This window comes from Chaetodon trifascialis, chromosome 2 (assembly GCF_039877785.1).
Source record: "Chaetodon trifascialis isolate fChaTrf1 chromosome 2, fChaTrf1.hap1, whole genome shotgun sequence".
Taxonomy (NCBI): domain Eukaryota; kingdom Metazoa; phylum Chordata; class Actinopteri; order Chaetodontiformes; family Chaetodontidae; genus Chaetodon; species Chaetodon trifascialis.
In genome coordinates this window covers 5080804-5097740 of record NC_092057.1, presented here as the reverse complement: position 1 = coordinate 5097740, position 16937 = coordinate 5080804, and the positions used below count along the sequence as shown (strand labels likewise).

The 16937-nt window shown below is 44.9% G+C and overlaps 2 protein-coding genes across 5 annotated transcripts in view; one reads left to right on the top strand and one right to left on the bottom strand.

Annotated features, from left to right (window-relative positions):
• lrba (LPS-responsive vesicle trafficking, beach and anchor containing) overlaps positions 1 to 16937 on the bottom strand; it is a 180132-nt gene that overhangs the window by 53521 nt on the left and 109674 nt on the right. For all 4 annotated transcript variants that reach the window (XM_070989116.1, XM_070989090.1, XM_070989107.1 and 1 more), the window contains one exon: positions 15709 to 15845. In XM_070989116.1, the coding sequence (XP_070845217.1) occupies positions 15709 to 15845 (137 nt within the window). The remainder of the gene's footprint in view (positions 1 to 15708; positions 15846 to 16937) is intronic.
• mab21l2 (mab-21-like 2) lies at positions 12675 to 14491 on the top strand. The gene has a single exon (XM_070989270.1). It carries the CDS (start codon positions 13050 to 13052, stop codon positions 14127 to 14129), a length of 1080 nt encoding a protein of 359 aa, XP_070845371.1. The 5' UTR covers positions 12675 to 13049; the 3' UTR covers positions 14130 to 14491.

Sequence of the window (16937 nt, the reverse complement as noted above, 5' to 3'; positions counted from 1 at the left end):
CTGACGCGCTAACAAGGCTCTGTTGGCTGCCTGTGCCTCTGGACCAATCAGGACCCTCATCACCGTTGACACAAAGCCTCCACAAGCCCTCTGGAGCCAATTAAGACAGATTTTGCTTTTGAGATTGAGTGATAGCCCGCAAAAAAGATGGGAGGGAGTGGGAAGGACTGGACTGGGAAGACAGACAGAGAGATGTGTCGGCATATTTTCACTGTTTGGAGCAAAAGCCGGTCCAGGTAGGAGGTGAACGACTGGAGAGAAGTTGATTGGACTCTGGTGGAAAACAGTGCTCCCTCGCCATGAGACCCTGGAATCATATGACCTTAAGACAGTGCGGCCACATGACTCTACTTTCACACTCCAACAGCTCTCCTGCAGCCTTTGTACCTCAGCAGGAGCATGACTTAACCAACTGGCCATGACACCATCTCTGTCTAACCACGTGCTCCATGATTGCTGAACTATGGGAAGAGTGAAGCTGGGCAGGCAGGGAAAATACTGAATTCTCTGAGTACCAAAGCCAAAGGAACATTTTGGGAAGAAAGCTTCTTCACGTTCTTGTCCAGAGATAGATGAGATTGATACCACTCTGATGTCTATTCTTGAGGTTTCCTGGCAAAGTTTTAGTGATAACAAAACTCCAGAAAGTCACTGAGCCAAGCCAGGAAAAAGTCCTGCACACAGAAAGGTACACCGGAGTATCGCACCTAAGACAATCCTGTGTCTCTCTATGGTACAACCCGGCTGGACTTATTGGGAAGAAGTCTGTTTACTGGTATCAATGGCTCACAAAAGGGATATATAAAATAAGTGCTCTGTACCTAGATGGGGTATTTCTATCTTTTTCTGGAATATAGAGGTAATTTTTGGAAATACTTGCAAATCAGAGACTGCAATTTCATGCAAGATAAGAAGCCAGTGTTGGACCTTTTGGATGTACCTTGTGCAGCACACAGGACAGCTGTGTTCTACAAAGCCTTGAACGGCTTAAAAAAAGATATTTGTAAAAATCTGAGGCTCATTTGGTAGAAGGATCTAAACTGTGAATGAACTACGGTACTACAGTACCTTAATCGCCAAGACTGTGCCTGATGGGGGATCAAACACATCTTCCAAATGTCTCAAAATGTGACTTTGCTGTCTGTTCATGCGTACTCAAATAAAAACTTAAATTATTTTAAAAAAGGCCTGCACGTAAACCTCCAGCAAAACCACGATTTGTCATTGTTACACCTCAGTCTTGGTATGCATTAAGCAAGATATAACATGTTAATTAGTGGGAACAACAGAGTAAACTTTATTGTCCCAGAGGGCAAATTTGTCCTGGGCTCAGTGCTACAGTCCACTGCTTCACAAAAAAAACAAGAAAAACATTTCAGACAGCAGCTGCTTCACATGAAAACATCTGAAAGCGTATAAGAGAACTGAACACTGACAACACGGCAGCTGAAAAAGAAGCTAAGACTTAAAGAGCTGAAGTGCTTTTGCATGTACTGCACATTGCTCTGCAGCACTAAAGTGCAGCAGGAGTTCAGCAGGAGGCCAGAACAAACGAGGCCGAGCTTTGTATTCAGAGAAGCTGCTGAGAGTCCGCATGTCTGAATGAGCTTCAGAGGTGTTGGTAGGTGTATTATTTGATCAGTAGTAGTAGCTCCCCCTTGTTTCCAGTCATGCTAAGCTAAGCTACCTAGCTGCTAGCTGTAGCTTCACCCTGAATAGAATGAGATGAGACTGGGATCAATCCTCTCATCTAACTCTTGGCAAGAAAGTGAAGGAGGACATCAGAAAATGTCAAACTATCTCTTTAAAACACCAGCAGGAAGCCATAAATTTATCAGGTACTGATGTCTATTAATGAGCAGCTGAAATGAATATACATGTCGTACCTTGAGTTTATATCTCAGAGAGAACAGACAATGTGGACTGATGCTTCAATATAAGTAGTAAAGAGCAGTTGTGCTCACCAGTGATTGATAGGACAATTGTTCTACCATCGTGTAACTAATTCAAGACGTAATCACTGGTCACATGTGAAGGTCTATTTGCCTCGAGGGAAGTAAAACAAACTACAAGGCTCGAAAAAATAAACACAACTAAGGAGCTGCGCTGGAGTGTGAGAGAATTAAAGCAAAATAAACAAGCCCAGCTTGCAGCAAGTGTGAGGTTATGAAGCCTCGAGGCTCAGAGCATTCAGTCCTGAACGTCACCCAGTAAGAGCTGGGACTCCCCGAATAAAGTCCCCTTTGAAAGGATCTTTGGGGCCACTTAGTCTGAATTTAGCCTAATAAGGATTAAACCCCTTTTTTGGCCCTTTTCACTGTTTGCCAACAGGTTAGCCTTTTCTCCTTTCCTTTCCTTGGCTGCTTAGCCTGTTTGAAGTGGGAACAAAAAGAAGGTCTTGTGTGGATTTAAGGAAATGCTGCAGTGGTCTCGGGGTTAATTGGTAGAGAAGTGACTTCAGCGCAGTAACTCATTAAACATTCAGCCTTTGGGCATAAGCCATGAGGATGAAAGCCTCAGAAGGGCCCTGACGCATAATAAGATACTACAGCGCCAATACTAATGGTGGCAGATATACATAAACGTGGAATTCGTAATTAAAAATATGACAAGTTGTAATCACAGTAAATAAAGCGACATGTTTTAGCCTTTTGAACACCAGTAAACGGAGATAACATGAAGGGATATGTATAGAAAACGGCCCCAAATTCTTTTTTTTTTAATATATATATTCAACATCAACTCTTCCTTTTTTTACCCCATCACAGCTTAGGCCGGGGCCACAAAGGGCAGCGTTAGTGGCTCAAAGGTGATGGGGAACAAAGGATGGATAAGACTCCAGGAGTGAAGGGACGAGGGCTGTGAAATGCAGCGGGCGTCCACGAACTGAGAAGATCCTCTCTGCTATCAGGATGCACGATTAAAACCTTTATCGTTAAAATTCTACATTCAAGCTTGAATCTAACCTGAGTTTGGACGCTGCAATAAAGAAGGTCATGGTGTGGATTTACACAGTGCACAGAGGACCACAGCAAACATGATACAAACTCTCAAACTGGACGATACCACAGCAACACAAATCAGGAATTAAAAGCAGATCTGCATATAAAAGGCACACCTAAGACACCAGCAGCTACATGTAAGACCTTAACAGTGTTGCAGGGACCTGTTGAGACGACGCTCAAAGGCTTTAAAGACGTCCCTTGATTTGTCAGGCTCATCAGCAAACACTTGCACATCGGGAAAAGGAGAAAAAGGACGTATATGCTTTTCACCGATACTCAGAAAATCAAGGAGACAGCGCAGAACCACCACTGAGGCTCAGGGGCTGTTTTAGACTCAATGCTATCCCCCCCCTCCCCCCGTCCCCCTGTAAGCTGCCATAGCAAACATCAGACAGGTTAAGATCGCTGACCGGCTCCTATCGCATTCTCCCCGCTTTCCTTCAATCTCTCATTTTGCCATTTAGTGATGGATAGGCTTTTTTGGGGTCGGTGCGAGGTTTCGCTGAAGTAAATTCTTTTCTAATCCGGCTATTGTCACCAGCTTAAGTGGGTGTGGGGTGAAAAGTACACCCCTCTTGGGGAATTCGGGGTTGGTTGTCCGAGGCGAAAGAAGATGGAGAGAATGGGACTCGTATAAAGGGAGCAGCCCAGGAGACTTTGAGAATGCAAAGGTGACTCAATCGGAGCTACAGGTTTATCAGCGGCGAGCATTTTGGGCTCCAGCTGTAACAGAGTGAGCTGAATCAGTAAACATCATCAACGCTCCGGAGGCAGAGAAATTATCAAGTAATCAAATGCAAATGAAGTACAACAAGACTCACAAGATGCTCTTGTAGTAGATGTTTGTCCACTATCTGTATCTGGTTGTAGAGCGACTTAAGACAGAAGCTGTTGGCTGTTTTGAGAGGAAATTCTAAAATTGTAGCTAATTTTTGGTCTCCTGAAGTCCGAAAGGGAATGTTTAGCTCTCAAATTGCTAACTGTTAGACTACGTTCGGCAGCTAGTCTCCAACTCTACGTGCTCAGCATGTTTTTGAGAGACATTTTGCTGAAAGTGCCTTCCTGCTGCAGGTGAGACTGAACCGAAACAGCAGAGCTGCGAGCTGTCCAACCAAAACAATGAGCTGAAGGAAGCTAAAACTCTCTGTAGCTCTGAGGGAAGCTGCAGAGTTGGTGCTAATTAAGCAACCTCTCTCACATTACACATGCAATCTGATGCATTGTTTGCATAAAAACTTTAATTACTGCAGCTTTATAGAAAATCAAGCACTTATTGATTGAGGTTCAAACAATTTCACTGAATTTGGACTCGTTTCATTTCACGATGCAGACTGAATGCGGTCGGGACTGCTGGTGCCAAACAAATCTGATGCGCTTCATCTTTTCACTGAGGTGTTAAATGAACAAGATGGCGTGCCTCCTCTCTCGTGGTTCAGACTCACCACAACGAGATTTTCTGTGCATTAGAACTGCTTTTTCATTTCTACCTTTATACATCTTATTCTGCTCCAACAGAGCACAAGCAAAGCTCTGTTGTGCTGATGTCTGCTAGAAAGGCGTCTTGGATGAGTAAGTAATCTGCAGTACGTCCCTATGGATGCGCCATTTCAACCAGACTGGATGGGTCATTAACCATAACGGCAACGGAGGCACCAGAATTCAGCGATGTAACATTCGCTCTCCAGCACATGAGATGTCTTTACATGGAGTACACATCAATGCTGTGAGCATGAAATGAGAAAACAAACACATCTGCTAAGAACTACTCAGGATTTCTTTTAGGAATTAACAGCTATATGAATATTGACATACAGCTTTATGAAATGAATATTATGTCCTCATCCAGTCACTTCACCTTTGTATCTGAGAGGCATTCTACGATTAGACAGCTAAAAGGAAGCTCAGCACACGTATTTACTCATATTCTACGACATATGGATCCGGTGTTATCATCTGAAATGCAGCACAGACCTTCCTGACAAAACAAGAGCACATTTACAATTCCAATTTCCAATACGCCGGGCTGGACATCGATCTTTCAATTGAAGCCGGGTGTCTCTCTGACCTCAGCTGAATAACAGAGGCTTGTGTGAACAGCAGGTACACAGGTGCTGATTGTAATATCAGTAGCCTACCAGGCAGACTGGCATCCATAAACAGGCCTATCCATCAGGCTGGTGTGTTGCCTTTGACACGTGTGTCAGAGGCAGACGAAGGGAATAAATGATGGAGAGAGGGGATCAATCAAAGGAAGGGAGGGGAGGCACCTGCCCCCTGACTGGTCCAGTCAAGCCCAGAGATGGAACATGATGGAGGGGCCAGGCTCAGGTGCAAAGAGGGGGTGGCAGCTCTTTGTCTGGAGGTGCTCGGTTAAGTGTGAGCCAGGTCTCAGCCACGGTGGTCTTTGGTTGTGTTAAGGTCCAAAGTCAGGCCACAAACAGAGGGATAGAGAGAGGCCAGGCGTGTTTATCAGTGAAAAGAGATGGGGTAGTTGCTTGTGTGAGGGAAGAGCAACTGAAAGGGAGACATTAGTCATCATTAGGTGGCGAGACGACACTGTGTCTAATGGTTCTTCACGTGACTGCCAATGTGGCAATTGTCTTTCCTCGACCTGTCCTACCTGGTTACCAACTCGCTGCAGAGATTCATCAGCCTGTTTTGCACAAGAGTCACAGAAAAGAAAGAAAGGGATTCAAATACCTCCCAACCGACCTGAAACTCTCTGACTAGATCATTAAAGTTTATTAGGATTCATCCTCTGGGAACCATCAGTGTCTGTCCAATGCAAATACACGTGGTAAAAGTGAAGTAGTTTACCGTATAAGTGAAAACTTTGACCCGCTCGGTGGCCCTAAACAAACATTCGGAGGATCATCAAAGCCAGTAGGATTCATCTTCTGGGGATCCTGAATTTCTACATGAAATTTCCCGGCAATCATCCCAAAGTTGTTGAGATATTTCACTAAAAGTCAAAAGTGTCAGCCTCGTGGTGTAAGAGGAAAAGTCCGAGGATCACGAATGTTTGTTGGATTTGTCGTCTGGGGGCCACAAATACCTGCGCAACATGTGATGGCCATAGATGCAACAATGGAGAAACTCCATACGGACCTCCCTCGAGGTCGCCACGCTGCTAGCATGGTTTAAAACCAACAATAACAGAGAGAACAATCCTGAATTACGCCCCTGCATTTCCCTTCATCTCACAGCACGACAGTGACCAAAAGTACAGCAGAGACGGTCCACAGGCTGCAGGAGGAGCCATTCTGTTGGCTTCTCCTCAACTTTGAAGCCCATCATTAACAAGTCTCTCTCCATCACTCTTAAACACGCCACATCTGGCCAGGGGAGCGTTGACCTCATCCCGACAGAATGAGTTCATCGTCGTTGATATAACCTCGCTCAAACAACTGCAGTGAAATACGAGACACCATATCACAGCCATCAACTTGGTTTCAGACTCAGCGGTGCATCTGCATTTTGTATGAGAGGGACAGAGAGAGTAGAGGAGGTAACGAGACTTAACTGCTCTACTGGGGAGCAGAAACTCACTTCAGGAAGCCTTAAACCTTTATTTGGCCTTATCTCCTCTAATTGGCCTATATTATTCAGAACTGTTTGCGCATGTCTTTATGCTGGACTGCGAGGCAAAACAAGGGGAGCAGAGTGATAATAATCCGGTTTCTGGTGACTGGACGAGCCAAAGTGGGCCGCGAGGTGACGATGCTTCAGATTAAACTGAACCTGGAAGGAGAGGAACGCATGGCGGCTGTGGTGCTAACAAGTCAGTCTGCCGTGAGGAAACACTTCGTGTCTTCCAGCTGCTGTGATTACTGTACCTGGAGAGCAGGGAGGGGCAGACGGTGAAAGAGTGAAGGAGAGAGGGGGAAGAAAGAGAAAGGAGGTCATCCAAACCCATCACTCCACCAGTTGTTGTCATGGCGTGGCTGAGCGATTTATTGACCATCTCAGGATGCGCCCTGTCAGGGAGGACGAGGAGGTGGAACGGCATGAAGGAGAGAACGAAGGAGGCCAATATGAATGAGTGCGACTGAGGGGATCCGCTTCCTCGGCCTCATTGATAATGACATACCTGCTCGGGCTGTCCGTTAGTCCTATAGCACACACTACTTAGGCTCTAACTGGAAAATCAATAGGCTCCTCTCTCAGAGACCTCTCGCTGCCATGGCTCTTTGTGATTGGCAGCTGCAGCCGAAGGTCGTCCCAGGCGACCATGAGAGTTTGGCGGAGCGAGCAGGAGGAGGGGGGAGGGGTTCAGTCCCAGCAGTTTGACACTTTAGGGAGAGCTTAACGATATGGGACTGGTCGCTACATAACACCAGGGTGGTTTTCCTTGACTGAGTGACCATCCATTCAGTCGCTCCAGCCGCGCCCGAGGAGCCGTCACCACCCCGCTAATTAGAGTTACCTATGTCTTCTCAGTGGGGGCTTTATCATTGCATACTCCAAGGTTGGACACTGACCTTTAGGAAAAATTTACCGGTACTCCTTCCAAAATACTTTTCTACCTGGCTTTTGGCTGAAACTTTCTTGGAAACATGGAGCGGATGTCAGCAGGATTTGGAAAAAGCAGCACAATTTAACTCTTAGTTCAGGAAAACTAAACACGGCCAATACAGGTTTTTGTTTGCTTAGAAACAATCTGAGGAGGTCAAAAGGAGGCAAAAATAATGCGCTTTGCTCGTCCAATAAAAATGACCTGTTGAGGATGACATTTAAACCAATAAATAACTTTCATTCTGCGATTTAAGGCGGTCACATTGCTGTGTGGCTCAGTGGGTGATAATTTTAATTTGTTTAATTTGTTTAGTTTCCAAATGCTCACTGAATGTATAATGTGTTCCAGTGGTACTAATAGTATAAATATTAATAAAGGTGAAAGTACAAGTAATGCATTAATACTGACAGTGCAGTACTTTTCAGATAGTACAATCACAAGCAATTACACATACCATTCTGAGGTATGTATAATGTATATGTAGTATTACTATTTTGTACTGACAGGAGCGTCTGTGGCTTTAAAATTCAAATGACAGATATTTAAAAAAAATCTATTAATAACAAGCAAAAAATGTTTTCCACAGTATTTCCAACTTTCTTTCTGTTGCTAGAGCTCTCACATTTTTTCCTTCTTTCAGTTTCTTCATTTGTGTGTGATGGATTGTGGGCCGATTAAAACAACTCAAAAATAAAATTATTTTTATTCCAGTATAAGTGTACATTTGTTATGAACGTCCTACATACTACAACTAGTTATCAGCAGGACACAGGAATAGTCTATAACACACTCAGACTGCAGTAAGGCTCTAAGGGAAGGTTCCTCCAATCAGGTTGTTGCTGGTATTTCCTTTGGCCAATCAGCTGGAAGTACAGCGAATTTCACTTCCTCATTCATGCAATATTAGTAGTCTCCAGGAGTGGCTCTGCAACAATAACTCCACATGCAATATTGATGGCTTGTGTCTAAACACGGAGAGGGTGCTGCTAAACACACACACATACACCCACACCCACACACACACACACACACACACACAGAGGCAGGCAGGCAAACACACATCTGCTCCGTGACTTCATCAGCTCTGCTCTCTGCCGAGCAGATGCAGGGCCCTGCCAGGCAATTAGTTGCCTGCGATGATTTTCTTTGAGCCCTCTATGGAGCGAGCAGCTGGGTCCATCCGGGTTTCAGAGACAGCGACGAAATGTGTGAACAAGAGCATCAGAAATGTGCTCGCTCGGTTCACGTGTGCACATGTGTGTTGTTAGGCAGCGAGCCACTTTCCCTGCACCTATCATGTTTCCGGACTACAGGAAGAAGGAAAAAAAGAGGTCTACCTAAAAACGCCAAGCCCTGACATCCCCCTCCCTTATCACTTGGAATTATAAAGCACACTAACTCAAGTAGACAGAGGGGGGAAACTGTTGCACTTTCTGTTGCAAAACTATTTTTTTTTCTATTGCCTTCTTCAGGTCTCGATGCCACGCTTCGCCATAAAATGCTGCCATAGCGTTCGGAGGTGTATTGCAAGGATCATTGTTAATGTGACTGAAGATTCAACAAGTAGATGAGCCAGACACACCATTTTTTTGAAAAACTTTTGTGACATTTACGAAACAAGACCCTCACATAAGGGATCGAATATGTTTCAGATATTTTTAAAAGTCAAATTATGCCTTTGAGGTGGTTTTCCTAATTGTAAACAACATTATGGAAACAGCGTAAACACAGTAGTGAGCCACCTGCGGGTACCCGGCGTAATCTGGTAGGAGAGGAGAGGGAAAATAAGAATAAAGCTGAGGCAGTAAAAGGCAGACAGAGAGAAGAAAGGAGAAGCAGCGAGGTTACTCATCAGCTGGCAGAGATTTGCACAGGCATGGACACCGTTTTGCGCTGGCGAGGGGATCACTGCGGAGTCGTCACACAGGCTCAGATCAAAGAGCTCTCTGACAGGCCCCTGATCTTTTCTCCAGTCAATATAAAGCAGGGGGAAACTCTTTGGGAAGCACAGATAATGCTGCATGTTTGCAGGAGATAAAGGGCACAAAGAAGTAGCGAGAGTGGATGAGCGAGCGACCGTCAGGTAGTCATAGATATACATGTGAGGGGAAGAGGGGGAAAACAGCGAACTGAACTATCCGAAAGCTGCTACAGTTGCTCCCAGCTGTCCCAGCTCTGCCTCCGCTTTCCACCTCGCATGCAGCTCGGCACATGAAATGCACATACACGCTGCTTTCAGAGATATGTCTGACCTTTCTATTTAAACCGGCAAAACAAGCAGATTTAATACAACCCAATCCGCTGTGTCCACCCTGTTCTGCACCGCAATAAAGACTGAACGCAGCCGCTCGGAAACACCTTTGATAAGGAGGCCAAACGGATTCGAAGCCTCTTTATGAAACCTTTGTTGTCGTTAAGCTACAGTTAGCATGTCCTCCATAATGTTTGGACACTTGCTCTCCGAGTAGTGACGATTCATCTCTCTAGAGCGGCGAGCTTGCTTATAAACAGCCATACTGGAACCAAACAGCACAGATATTTTCCTCATTTATTTCTCCCTGTTCCTTTTTCTAAATTCCAACGTCGGGGCAAATATCGCTTTACTTACGCCGAGGGAAGGAATGTCAAATCTCACTGTAACTTTTCTTTCAAATTTCACAATAAATCAAGGTTGTCGAGTCAACCGCTGCTCGTCTCGCCGCGGTGTCTCTAGATACTTTAGCAGTCGTAGAAAGAATATCCAAACAGATTTTGCGTCCATTTAGTCGCCTGTGCATCAAATTCAAATGTGATGACACACCAGCAAAAGCTCCCTTGTAACGTTTCAACGTGAAGGTTTTTTCTTGGTGGAGATGTGTGAATTTGACACTAAACCTCTGCACTGAGAGCCAATTATTAATTTAACTATTCGAGGGGAGAGGACTTCCCCTGCTAAGTCGAAACTAATGAGAATTGTGTAGAATATTCATCCATGAAGCGCATCGTTAAAACACAGGACATAGTTTGTGTGACAAGTTCCTGCTTTTCACCAGATCAAACCAATCTGATCTGATGTAAATCTAAATTAATGCACGTGTATTTGAGCCTTTTGCATCTTAGGTTATTTGTTACACTGATATGTGGTCAAATATTCAGTAAGTCATGCAAACCAAACTAAATAACAAATTCTACAAATTTAATCTGAAGTTATTTTATACTCCCTTAAGTCTCTACAACACTTGCAAAAAGGCTCCATGATGAAGTCCAGAAGATGTGGCAACTATGACCGGGGCTCATTAATCTTCGCCTTTTCTGAAATGTTTGTGGCTTATTTCAGAATCCCTTGCATAGTTGGCGTCTTCGTATCAGTAAACGAGTTTCTGGAAATCACTGTTCGCTCATTTTTCTGCATTATGTAAAATTATTTCAGTAACAAGTGACATGAAGTTCAGGAGCATTTTTATCATTTTATTTGGACTAAAACAGCCGCAGGTTTGCTTTTTACTGCCTTTCAAATAAAGTTTAAGCTGGATTGCAGAGAAAATATCAAACCAAAATTTTCTGCAGATTATTACTGATTAGCTTATTTATTTTCAGAAATTGCTGAGCTATACTGAAGAGTGGCTGTGACGTGGAGGAAAGATAATTAAAACATTTTATTTAAATTGATTACAAAAGCCTTGAAAGAAGGGAGACTGGAGAAAGTGTCCAATTAGCTCCGTGTGAGACTAAAACCACCGCGACCTCGTTAAGCGGACGCGCGTTTCAGGACAGCAAAGGTGACAAGCTGCCGCAATAATGCGCCAAATTATCTCACATGGTTTTTACTGCGGGGTTTTCTTTTTTCCGGCATGTTTCCGTGTGTAAATATGTCCCACAGCGGAGCCCCACGTCTGCAGGAGGACGAGAGGCTTCTTTAGTCCACCTACATGAAGCCTGGGTGACAAGTGGACTTCAATTACAAGACCCCCGCTTAAATTATTCAGTATGGACAAGGTTCACGGCGATAAATGCACGGGCAAATTAACGCGTGTGTGTGTGTGTGTGTGTGTGTGTGTGTGTGTGTGTGTGTGTGTGTGTGTGTGTGTGTGTGTGTGTGTGTGTGTGCAGCTGCGGACACACGTCTTGTTTTAGTTCCTTGACTCTAAAATATTCACCGTGTAAATAACACTAATTGTTCATAATTATTTTAATGAATTGATTAGTCGAAAAGCTCATCAGACGGACGTAAACGCGTCTGACTCATTTCAGTTTTTACTTCAGGTCACTTCAATTCAAGGTTTTCTGCGCCTAACCTGCAGGTGCACTGGACACATTGAACGCAGCTTGCTTTAACAAAATGATGACGGCTGGAGGATATGAAATATTTAGCGTTTAGAAAAACAGACAATTTCACATGCATGCGGTAAAAACACGCCCGCTGAAGGAGTCATCCCAGAACAACAGGGAAACTGGAAGTAAAAAGGATGAGGTTAATAGGCTACTGCTTTATTTTCCATTTTAATTTAATTTACAAATAATATGACCAGCTGACCATGCCTCCTGTTAGGAAAAAGGGAGGAAAAAAAATCACACTTAAATCCGTAAAACAGATGTAGAAGTTTCGAAATTAAGCCAACACAGCTGATAGAAGCAGGACATGCTGCACGTAAATCGGTGTGTATGAATAAAGAATATTTTCTGTCGATGAGAGAAAAACAATTACTGAGCCTTTCAAATAGAGAAAAACAGGCAAAAACACATTCAATTAAAAACGGAGAGAAACAGAGAGAGACTTATCTGCAGAATACAAGCAGCTAAAGTTAAAGGCTGTCACTCACACTGTGCCTAAACACTCCTAATCCTCCGCGCGCACCGGGCGAAATTACGCGCAAAGAGCAACGCTTTTCTTGGAAAAGAAAAAAGAAAAAAAAACTTTTACTGCAGGCTTACAGAGTACACACTGGAATTCGCCCGTATAAAGCTGAAGGTTTGTGTTTTCCTGTGTCGAAGTGGGAGCAGCGGACAGCTCCGCGCGTCCAGAAGCAGCCGAGGCGGACCGCAACTCCTCTGCGCTCATTGGCTGCGGGCACTGACAGCTCCGCACATGATTGCAGGAGGAGAAGCCCGACCCCTTTCACTCTTCCTAAAGGAACCATTCATAAACTACACAAGTCCGGCTCACAGCTGAGTGTGGACGAAAAGTGAGCGGGGGCGCGGAGGAGAGAATAACAGCGAGAGGAGATGAGCGGTCGCGGGCGGTGTTTTAGCCTTTAGCGTCTGCAGCCCAGGACACGGATGGTGACCCGCAACCTGAATATGAATCTACCTAGCCGTGCTGGAAGTGCTCATGACTTGGACTGATATTTAGCAGGCTATTACGTTGCATCCCTATCCGTTTCCTCCTCCTCACACTGACGTCCATCCGCTGCAAAAGCAAAAAAAAGAAAAAACTTTGAATACACACTTTTCCTGCACGGGGAAGCATTTGCCTCTGGCTTTACCGGTAAGCATTGGATCCGTCAACTTACTGCGACTCTCCGGTGTACAGCCCGGACCTCTGCCCAAACATGATTGCGACGCAGGCAAAGCTGGTTTACCAGCTGAACAAGTATTACAACGAGAGATGCCAAGCTCGCAAAGCGGCCATTGCGAAGACTATAAGGGAGGTTTGTAAAGTGGTGTCGGATGTCCTGAAGGAGGTGGAGGTGCAGGAGCCCCGGTTTATCAGCTCCCTCAGCGAGATCGATGCGCGCTATGAGGGGATGGAGGTCATCTCGCCCAATGAGTTCGAGGTGGTGCTTTACCTCAACCAAATGGGGGTGTTCAACTTTGTGGATGACGGCTCCTTGCCCGGCTGCGCGGTGCTGAAGCTGAGTGATGGCCGTAAAAGGAGCATGTCGCTGTGGGTCGAGTTCATCACCGCCTCCGGCTACCTGTCAGCCAGAAAGATCCGCTCCAGGTTTCAGACTCTGGTGGCCCAGGCCGTGGATAAATGCAGCTACCGCGACGTGGTTAAGATGGTGGCGGACACCAGCGAGGTCAAACTGCGGATCAGGGAGAGGTATGTGGTGCAGATCACCCCCGCGTTCAAGTGCACTGGGATTTGGCCTAGAAGTGCTGCTCAGTGGCCCATGCCCCACATCCCCTGGCCCGGTCCTAACCGGGTAGCAGAAGTCAAAGCCGAGGGGTTTAACCTCCTCTCCAAAGAGTGCTACTCGTTAACGGGGAAGCAGAGCTCTGCGGAGAGCGACGCCTGGGTTCTGCAGTTCAGCGAGGCCGAGAACAGGCTGCTAATGGCCGGCTGCAGGAAGAAGTGTCTGTCCGTCCTGAAGACTCTGAGGGACCGTCACCTGGAGCTGCCGGGACAGCCGCTCAACAACTACCACATGAAGACCCTGCTGCTGTACGAGTGCGAGAAACACCCGAGAGAGACCGACTGGGACGAGTCTTGCCTCGGAGACCGACTGAATGGCATCCTGCTGCAGCTCATATCCTGTCTGCAGTGCCGCAGATGTCCCCACTACTTCTTGCCAAACTTGGACTTGTTTCAGGGAAAGCCTCACTCAGCCCTGGAGGCTGCTGCTAAGCAGACGTGGAGACTAGCGAGGGAAATCCTCACCAATGCTAAAAGTTTGGACAAACTATAAAGTGATGGCGGAGACAGAGACATTTTGGGATAAAACTTAGAGGACGAAGATGATTCTGCAACTGATTCTCCAAGCAATGTGAAAAAAATAAATAAATCAGTAAGAAAATATTGCAGCGAGCAAAACCACAAAACCCTTTTTAAATGGAGCAATTGGGCCACTGCCAGAGAAAGTGAAGGTACATTTTCAGATAAATGTAAGAACTTTTAGTTGTCTTCTTTAAATGTTTTCACAAAGTGAAGAACCTTTTATTTAAATATATGCACAAAATCGTTAAGTGAAAGAATAAAATGTAGCGTGCCAAGTTCAATTTTTTTCAGTTTGTGACTTCAAAAGAAATGTTAATAAAATGTTGCAAATTAAATTACAGCTTGGCCTCGTGTCTTGACGTGTTTTGACAGCTGATGTGACAGGCAAATCTGGTGCATTTCATTTTGCTATTGTCTGATGAAGAGAATCATGAAATTATTCATTTCCACGAGAGAGACAGAGAGAGAGAAAGACAGAGAGACAGAGCCAAGCTGCGGTCACCGCTGGAAAAACAAAAAGGAAAACCCGCTTATGCAAAATTTAAAGGTGGAATGCGCACAGCTGACTTTAGGCCATCACTTACTTTTACAGTGCGTCACGGGCTCAAAAGGATTTCCAAATGAGTGTAAATCAGCGGACTCAGAGGCCTGGGAGCATCTCTGCTCTCGGTTTTAACTGCAGCACCAGCCGAGGGCCTGCAGCTGCACTGGAGCTTTACTCTGACCAACGCGGCTCATTTTAGGTAATGCTGTGGAGCTCACACGAGATCTTTACTGTCGAGTTTATTCTAATGAATTCTAATTTAAAATCGCATTCAAATAAATGTGGATGTTACTCAAATTAACACCTTTGTAAAACACAGCTGCACGCGTTCAAAAACAAATGCGATCCTTTCAGTGTTAAACTGTAAACCAACAACCACCTGTGGGTCAGCAGTCCTCTGGAGTTAAACTGAAGTTACCACCAGTAACAACTACTAGAATTAGCCCAAATTTCACTGTTTGTATTTTTTTTTTTAAATCAGACCATATTTTCTGTGTATTTTTAATTTTTGAGATCTGCTTAAAAAGCTTACGGGGAGGCCTGATCCACGTAAAGACAGTTTGACCATTAATTAAAATAAGTAAATAAATAAAAACTAAATTTATTCTCACCACCAAACAATATTAACCGCTGTCGTGGTGTTAAATTTAAGCTACTTTGCAAAATGTTCCTTGAGGAAAAAAAGACGTTTTAAATTCAGTCCCAAAAATTATAATAAAGAAGAAAAAAAAAAACAAAAAAAACCCCAACATTTTTCTTAATTTCATTTCAAAAAGTCAGATTTTAACTTCAGGGACAGACTGACAGACACGAATCTCTCCTTCCACACACTATCAGATGAAAATTTGCAAACACAATCGTACATGTAACACGCTGCTTACTGAACACACTTGTGGATACTGAGCTGTGAAGCCCGCTCGTCAGGCTGCGTTCAGCGGCACTGCAGGAAACTGGAGCATGGCTTCAATAAGTTTGAGACGTGATCAATGGAGCTCCAGTCTCTTACCTTTGGATCGATGGTCTTGAAGGCCGGATCGTCTTCGTCCACCTCGAAGTAGAGCTCGGAGGCGGTGATGGACAGGGTGCCTTTGGCCACCACGGCCGGAGCCACCAGCTGAGCGCTGGTGCTGAAGTTCACCGGGCCTGGAGGAAGAGGCGCACGCCGGTCAGAACACGGGCAGGGCTGTGCTTCCTCTTCGACAAGTGGGGCAATAACGCCGGCTTTCTTTTTTTTAAAGGAAAGTCACCAACGTGTAAAGGTAAACTTATAAAACTCAACAAGGGATTTCACTGAGCTGGTGAGAAGTGTTAGAAACACGCTGAGGGCCTTCAGTCCTGGACCGGCTTTACGCACGAGGAGAGCTGGGAAGTGGTGAAGATAAACACGCCAAAGATAACGATAATTTGTGTCTATTTTAAAAGTTGGGGCAAATAATTGTGCTTATTTTTGACTGTGTTGCATTAGACCTGCAGAATATTTAGATTATGAAGCTAAAGGCTATACGGCTACTTTAAACACAGAGTAGTTTTTCTGCTGTAATTGACTAAATTGAATTAATGGATGACTTCACCATAGATTAAGAGACGTGCAGCACTAACGCTGCACACTGCATGATGCAGAGTTATAAAACAAAGCATTACAGGCCTAAATGTCCTGAAGCTCGTACTAAAATAATAAAAAGTGCAAAACTTTGAGACATAATTGACAAAAAATCGCCTGTCAATCAGGATCCATTGATTGCGGCAGGTTGGGTGAAGCTCTGTTTAATCTCTCATCAATCTTAATTTATGCCAGTATGACAATGAGAGCCCGGCTCAGGGGAGCTGTGGGTGGAGGCTCTGCCCGGCGCGGCGCATGTGAGCCATTGTATCTGCAGATGTGCGCTGCGGAGAAACGGGGCTCGGAGCGCGGCTTGATTTCCCACAGCGCCCTCACGCTCAAGGAATAAACAGATACACATCCATTCCTCTGCCTCTGCTGAACCCCGCGAGTACTGACATGTTATCCGTGGGTTGAAATAACATTTTTTTTGTTCCATTCAGTCAAAGACATTCAATTACACCTGAAGCAGACAGCTGCTTAAGAGCTGCTCGGTCCTCGCCGCGCACACATCACTTTATTAGACAGGATTCAACCTTTAATCCCATTGTCATCCAGTTGCGTTATTTTAATAGCACTCTGAGCCCCATTAATGCAGCTTAGTGTGCGGAGCTTTCTGTCGCTGCACATAAAAA